General features: G+C 31.0%; 1 protein-coding gene across 1 annotated transcript; it reads right to left on the reverse strand.

Moving 5' to 3' along the window:
- Positions 1-6220: 6220 nt before the first annotated feature.
- On the reverse strand, positions 6221-7278 carry LOC139849289 (uncharacterized). Its single transcript, XM_071838945.1, has 5 exons — positions 7171-7278; positions 6896-7099; positions 6716-6811; positions 6532-6630; positions 6221-6400 (listed from the first exon to the last, which is right to left on the reverse strand). The coding sequence occupies exons 1-5, from the start codon at positions 7276-7278 to the stop codon at positions 6221-6223; spliced, it is 687 nt and encodes a 228-aa protein (XP_071695046.1).
- Positions 7279-8828: the final 1550 nt, after the last annotated feature.

The following is an 8828-nucleotide window of genomic DNA, read 5'->3' on the forward strand; positions in this document are numbered from 1 at the left end:
ATTATAGCTTGATTCTTGAAGTGATTTTTGATGAAGATGATGATTAACTACTGGAAAAATACGTTCATAATAGTGTGTGTGTGTTGAGAGAGAATTAGAAAGAGAATTGGAAATGAAATGGAGTGAATGATGAGTGGTAATTGGTGAGTGGTGAGTGGGGTTAAAAGGAGTTCTAGTTAGTTGACTAGCTCATGGTAGAAGTTAAAATTGATTAGTCATACATGACATAATCAAGAGTGGAATCCCATGCTAGTTCCTATTGGTATATACCCATAGTAAGTACGTTTTGAAGCTGTGTATAATACGGGTAAGAATACGACTAGAATTCTTGATGAAAGAAAAGAATGGGAAAGTAACTGTAACCATTTTCGTTAAGTATGAGTGTTTTGATATATGTCTTGAAGTCTTCCAAAAGTATTTTAATACATCTAAATACACTACATGTATATACATTTTAACCGAGTTGTTAAGTCATCGTTAGTCGTTACATGTAAGTGTTGTTTTGAAACCTTTAAGTTAACGATCTCAATTAATGTTGTTAACCCATTGTTTATTATATCTAATGAGATGTTAAATTATTATATTATCATGATATTATGATATATTAATATATCTTAATATGATATATATATACATTTAAATGTCGTTACAACGATAATCGTTACATATATGTCTCGTTTCGAAATCCTTAAGTTAGTAGTCTTGTTTATATGTATATAACTCATTGTTAATATACTTATGGAGATACTTACTTATCATAATCTCATGTTAACCATATGTATATCCATATATATATCGTCATGTCGTTTTTACAAGTTTTAACGTTCGTGAATCGCCGGTCAACTTGGGTGGTCAATTGTCTATATGAAACATATTTCAATTAATCAAGTCTTAACAAGTTTGATTGCTTAACATGTTGAAAACATTTAATCATGTAAATATCAATCTCAATTAATATATATATACATGGAAAAGTTCGGGTCACTACAGACTTGGCCACTGGTTGATTCACGAACCTATAACAATATATACATATATATCAAAGTATGTTCAAAATATATTTACAACACTTTTAATATATTTTGATGTTTTAAGTTTATTAAGTCAGCTGTCCTCGTTAGTAACCTACAACTAGTTGTCCACAGTTAGATGTACAGAAATAAATCGATAAATATTATCTTGAATCAATCCACGACCCAGTGTATACGTATCTCAGTATTGATCACAACTCAAACTATATATATTTTGGAATCAACCTCAACCCTGTATAGTAAACTCCAACATTCACATATAGAGTGTCTATGGTTGTTCCGAAATATATATAGATGTGTCGACATGATAGGTCGAAACATTGTATACGTGTCTATGGTATCTCAAGATTACATAATATACAATACAAGTTGATTAAGTTATGGTTGGAATAGATTTGTTACCAATTTTCACGTAGCTAAAATGAGAAAAATTATCCAATCTTGTTTTACCCATAACTTCTTCATTTTAAATCCGTTTTAAGTGAATCAAATTGCTATGGTTTCATATTGAACTCTATTTTATGAATCTAAATAGAAAAAGTATAGGTTTATAGTCATAAAAATAAGTTACAAGTTGTTTTTGTAAAGGTAGTCATTTCAGTCGAAAGAACGACGTCTAGATGACCTTTTTAGAAAACATACTTCCACTTTGAGTTTAACCATAATTTTTGGATATAGTTTCATGTTCATAATAAAAATCATTTTCTCAGAATAACAACTTTTAAATCAAAGTTTATCATAGTTTTTAATTAACTAACCCAAAACAGCCCGCGGTGTTACTACGACGGCGTAAATCCGGTTTTACGGTGTTTTTCGTGTTTCCAGGTTTTAAATCATTAAGTTAGCATATGATATAGATATAGAAAATGTGTTTAGTTGATTTTAAAAGTCAAGTTATAAGGATTAACTTTTATTTGCGAACAAGTTTAGAATTAACTAAACTATGTTCTAGTGATTACAAGTTTAAACCTTCGAATAAGATAGCTTTATATGTATGAATTGAATGATGTTATGAACATCATTACTACCTTAAGTTCCTTGGATAAACCTACTGGAAAAGAGAAAAATGGCCTTCAACGGATCCTTGGATGGCTCGAAATTCTTGAAGCAGAATCATGACACGAAAACAAGTTCAAGTAAGATCATCACTTGAAATAAGATTGTTATAGTTATAGACATTGAACCAAAGTTTGAATATGATTATTACCTTGTATTAGAATGATAACCTACTGTAATAAACAAAGATTTCTTGAGGTTGGATGATCACCTTACAAGATTGGAAGTGAGCTAGCAAACTTGAAAGTATTCTTGATTTTATGTAACTAGAACTTGTAGAATTTATGAAGAACACTTAGAACTTGAAGATAAAACTTGAGAGAGATAAATTAGATGAAGAAAATTGAAGAATGAAAGTGTTTGTAGGTGTTTTTGTTCGTTGGTGTATGGATTAGATATAAAGGATATGTAATTTTGTTTTCATGTAAATAAGTCATGAATGATTACTCATATTTTTGTAATTTTATGAGATATTTCATGCTAGTTGCCAAATGATGGTTCCCACATGTGTTAGGTGACTCACATGGGCTGCTAAGAGCTGATAATTGGAGTGTATATACCAATAGTACATACATCTAAAAGCTGTGTATTGTACGAGTACGAATACGGGTGCACACGAGTAGAATTGTTGATGAAACTGAACGAGGATGTAATTGTAAGCATTTTTGTTAAGTAGAAGTATTTTGATAAGTGTATTGAAGTCTTTCAAAAGTGTATAAATACATATTAAAACACTACATGTATATACATTTTAACTGAGTCGTTAAGTCATCGTTAGTCGTTTACATGTAAGTGTTGTTTTGAAACCTTTAGGTTAACGATCTTGTTAAATGTTGTTAACCCAATGTTTATAATATCAAATGAGATTTTAAATTATTATATTATCATGATATTATCATGTATGAATATCTCTTAATATGATATATATACATTAAATGTCTTTACAACGATAATCGTTACAAATATGTCTCGTTTAAAAATCATTAAGTTAGTAGTCTTGTTTTTACATATGTAGTTCATTGTTAATATACTTAATGATATGTTTACTTATCATAGTATCGTGTTAACTATATATATATCCATATATGTGTCATCATAGTTTTTACAAGTTTTAATGTTCGTGAATCACCGGTCAACTTGGGTGGTCAATTGTCTATATGAAACATATTTCAATTAATCAAGTCTTAACAATTTTGATTGTTTAACATGTTGGAAACATTTAATCATGTAAATATCAATCTCAATTAATATATATAAACATGGAAAAGTTCGGGTCACTACATATAGTCCCACTTTTAAAATCTAATATTTTGGGATGAGAATACATGCAGTTTTATAAATGTTTTACAAAATAGACACAAGTAAATGAAACTACATTCTATGGCTGGATTATTAAACTGAATATGCCCCTTTTTAGTCTGGAAATCTAAGAATTAGGGAACAGACACCCTAATTGATGCGAATCCTAAAGATAGATCTATTGGGCCCAACGAGCCCCATCCAAAGTACCGGATGCTTTAGTACTTCGAATTCATCATGTCCGAAGGGAATCCCGAAATGATAGGATATATTCTATATGCATCTTGTTAAGGTCAGTTACCAGGTGTTCACCATATGAATGATTTTTATCTCTATGTATGGGATGTATATTGAAATATGAAATCTTGTTGTCTATTATTACGATTTGATAAATATAGGTTAAACCTATAACTCACCAACATTTTTGTTGACGTTTAAAGCATGTTTATTCTCAGGTGATTATTAAGAGCTTCCGCTGTTGCATGATATTATATGGACAAGATTTGGTGCCAGCATGCTTGTATAATATTGTTTAAAACTGCATTCGAGATTTATTTTGTTGTAACATATTAATATTTGTAAACCAATATGTATTGTTAGTGTGTAAGTGTGATATTTGTTAGATTATCATTTCTGGATAATCTAAGTGGTGTCTTGTTAACCTTGTCGATAAAATAAAGGTTATGGTTTGTTTTAAAAACGAATGCAGTCTTTGAAAAACATCTCATATAGAGGTCAAAACCTCACAACGAAATCAATTAATATGGAACGTTTATAATCAATATGAACGGAACATTTCACTAATAGATGAAAAAAGTTTATGAAACCCATGAATAAGGGTTCTATAATATCATTAAGGACGCTTAAGAATGATCCCATGAACATATTAGGACCTTATTATAAGGTCATATAATGGGACTTCTAATATTTTAAAACATATAAGGACTTTATTTAAGGTTCCTAAAAAACATATTAGGATTCTTAAAAAAGGTTCTAATAAGTTTATGAAACCCATTAATAAGGGTCCTATAATATCATTAAGAACCACACAAATAGGGTCCTAAAATCAATTAAAGACCACACGAATAGAGTCCTAAATACTATATTGCGACCTTTCGACAGAGTCCTAAAACACACAAAAAAGGTCTTGAAAAGCACATGTTAGGACTGTTAATGAAGGTCCTAATATCCTAACTAAGATTATGATACACTTTTTAGGGTCCTATAATATAATTATTTACATTATAAATGGGTCCTAAAACATGCATTATGATCCATTAAAAAGGTCCTAATATGTCAACTAAGATAATGAAACCCTTTTTAGGGTCTTATAATATAAATATTTACAATACAATTTGGTCCTAAAAACATATATTAGGACCTTTTAAAAGGGTCCTTAAATCTCAAAGTAAAATTATGAAACCGATTTTTGGGGTCGTGGAAATCAGTTATAATGGTCATGATAAATATAAAATAATCATGGGCATGATATTAAAATCATAATTAAAACAAACAAATTCTATAAATGAAATTGACATCCAACAACTGATTTTTATTTAATAGCAAACTCAGAATCTCAGATATGTTTCATCTGGAAGTAAACATAGTTACAAAAATCAAATATAAAAGTCTAGTAACATTTGGCGATAATAATAAAGAAGTAAACACATGAATACTAAGAATGAGTAGATCAATCATGGAGCAATCTTCTTACTCTAGAGGTACTACCTACAAAAAAAATAAAAAAATATTTCATCTGTTAGTTTTAAACCTTCGCGTTAATATAATTTATAATTACAAAAGTACACTTTAAGAAGGTCATACCTCGACAAAATTTCTTGGCCATGCAATAGGCGTGCCTATAGCTTCAAAAATTGTGTCCATCTGTCCATACGGCCTAGCCAGCTCTTCGTCTTTTTGAATTATCACCTGAGGATTAACCGAACAGTATCTTGTACCAATCTCTTTCCCTCCCACCACCTCTTTTGGTTCTAAACTCAAAACCCATCATCTTGCTACTATGTCAAACGGCTTGTGAATGCTCCTCAGATATACTTCAGACTGAACCTGAATATCATTTTACAGCAAAATAAGAGTTAAACATTGAGAAGACAAAGTTTTTTATAACATAAACATACCCCTAAAGGTGGAGGTTCAACGACTGGTGAGGTAGCTGGGGAAATAGTTGAATCACTGTTGGTAGGGATGGCTCCCGCGGGTAACAGGCACTGGTTCTATATACCCGCGACCAGCCCGTCGGGTTTCTTTTTTGAACCTTGAGACCCGTTATCCGCCCGCGGGTAAAAATGTTTTGCCCATGCCCGTGACCCGCGGGTACCCGTGACCTGCGGGTAATAATATATCCAACTTTTTTATTAGAAAACACAAATAATTTTATTATTTATAAAAATATATGTACAAATTATATCTAAAATGATGTGAAAATTAAGTTTTTTACTTGTATATAATATTAAATTATTAATCATTATTCAATTACAAGTTAATTAACTTTCAAAATTAATAATTGTAAGTATAAACTCGCGGGTAAATTAAGAAAAATATCATGTATTCACGGGTCGGGTTTTACCCGCGACGGGTTGTATATACCCGTGCCCCCGCCCGCGACCCTCTGGCGGGTATAAATTTTTACCCGTACCCGTGGCCGCGGGTAAGATTTAATGAGTTTACCCGCCCATCGCGGATCGGGTACCCACGATTCACGGGTTTTTTCTCGCCCAATGCCATCCCTAACTGTTGGAATGATTCTTTTCCCGATTCAGTTGTGCTTTTTCCGCCTCTAATTCCACGATCCTTGAATTTAGCATTTGATTCTCTCATGTGTAAGCAATACGAGATGGTGTTATACCCCATAGATCAGTAGCCCGGACACCTAAGCCGTATAGGTCAGCATTTCTATATTTATCGTTTCCCTTCACCTTCGAGAAAATGTCATCTAGCCCAGGCTCATCACTTGTACCAGGTGGAATGTTCTTTTTAAGTTCATTCATTTCACGCTGTATCAAGCATAATAAACATCGTAAGTCAGAATCCACATGTTAAAATAGTTTGATCAACGTAACAGAAATATTTCACATGAGCAAAATCATTCAGTCAAAAAATTGACACTAGTAACAATATTACTTACAATGGCATCTTTAGCTTCCAAGAAATTTGTATTGCCGTTATTAGAGAAACACTTTTCAAACATTACAAAACGGCTTGGTTCTTGACCATTATTATTTGCCTGTTTCAATTAAACTAAAATTGGTTTAACAATAAATGATATCCACATTTATCATAAAATAACTTTTTCCTCTTTAATTAATTACCTTCATCTCTTCTCGAACACGTGTATAACCCTTTTTTCTAGTGAGTTGCATCAGCTTCTTCTTCGCCCGGTTCGATTTGTTTTTTTCACTAACTTGCTGAGGTAGGAAAGTGATGTCTCATAAAAGACAATACATTGATATAAGTAATATATAAGATGTGGCAGGATAACAATTGCATACCTTGTTGCGTCTTCTATTCCAGTACCTTACAAGTTTTTGCCAATGATCTTCTTGGACTTGTGAACACCTAGAATTATACTGTTCTTGGAGTGATAAAGTTGGATCATAGTATTGCTTTTTTAATCTTGCCCTCCAATTCTTTACCTTCCTCCCTAATGATCTCAAGATCCACCCTTCAGCAATATCAGGAACATCGAATTTCAACTACTATAATAACAGGTAACTTGATCAATTAAGTGAACTATTAGTACAAATACAGAATTCTGAATATGTACATTTACTATGTTAAGCAACGATTTTCTTTTAGCAACATGTTTCTTTTTATCAGAACTTAGTTTACTCCATCTCCTATAGACTGGGCAATATATGCTTCTCCTGGCCATGGTTCCCAAGAAATAGGTGAGTTCACTAGTAGTTTTACTAACTGGTTACCCAAAATTATTAAACAAAATAGTGGTTCGAATTCCTTGTTCTTTTCCCCAAGTTATTAGCATTTTTGTTGGGCCTCTTTTTGGTCTGATCTTTTCGCTTTTTTTTGCGTAGTAAAATAAATAAACAGCCAACAATCCTATGACGACCCGGGAATTTCCGACCAAATTTAAACTTAAATCTTATATGATTTCGACAAGATAAGTAAAGTCTGTGATATTGAGTTACAAAATTTTGAAACTGTTTACATGAATTCATTTGACCTTTGACTGCTCTCGACGATTCACGAAAAATTACTTGTAAATAAATATGTATACATAAATATATAAATGTATGTATATATTAATAATTTGAAATTATAAAATATAATTTTAACATTTGAATTAAATATTTAAAATAGGATACAAAATAATTAAGTGTAATTTAAAATGTATATGTATATATATATATATATATATATATATATATATATATATATATATATATATATGATTTCTATAATTACTATGATATGTATATTATAATAAAATTTATAAATAATAAATGTTCAATAAAAGTATAATATATTATATAATTATTAAATATTTCATAATTAATTAAATTGAAATATTAATGTATTAAATGTAATTACAAGTTTAATTCCAATTGATATATTATTATTACATTCATTGTTCCCACTCAATTCCTCTCTAATCACTATCTATTATTTATATATATATATGTTTACGTACCTATTGTTGACTAATGATGCAAAGAGAAAGTGAAATGTTTTTGGTTAATTACATGTCCAACATCATTTATCAACTAATAAAATATATATATATATTCATATACATAGCATATAATAAAATGAACTGGATCCTCATATTTACACAATTGCAGATCGTTCACCTAAAGTTGTTGTATTATAATCATGGAGTAAGAACTTTACACACGCTATTATTTTGCTACCTACAATTACTTAGAATTTTAAACAAAGTCAATACCAATATCCGAATTTGTTATATGTCACTATCTAAATTTGATTTACCTGTCTGCACTATCTCCCTTTATCTCTCTTACATGTCTATCTCTATCTCTCTAAATTATATATACAGATACATAGATATGCATCGAGAAGGGTATGAAACCAAATCACCATCTTTTAACACCATCTTCCATCACCTTGTCACTTTGAGTCTGACAAACTAGCAACCCAAACCACCATTGGTGACAGTTCCTGTTACGTTTGCATCATCACCACTTCATCTTAACAACAACGACTGTTATTTTCCTTCTCCTTTTGCTCCCTGATAATCATCACCAACCTTTTGGTTGACACTTTAAAGCATGTTTATTCTCAGGTATGAAAGAAATCTTCCACTGTGCATTTGCTCGTATTACATGAAGTCGTTCATGGCATATAGAGGTTAGAACCTCGTAATGAGACCAGCTATTGAAGGCTTCGTCCAGATGGATTAGGATGGGTCGTTTCAAATCCCAATCAATTAAATGAATCAAACAA

This window comes from Rutidosis leptorrhynchoides, chromosome 5 (assembly GCF_046630445.1).
Source record: "Rutidosis leptorrhynchoides isolate AG116_Rl617_1_P2 chromosome 5, CSIRO_AGI_Rlap_v1, whole genome shotgun sequence".
In the NCBI taxonomy this organism is placed as follows: domain Eukaryota; kingdom Viridiplantae; phylum Streptophyta; class Magnoliopsida; order Asterales; family Asteraceae; genus Rutidosis; species Rutidosis leptorrhynchoides.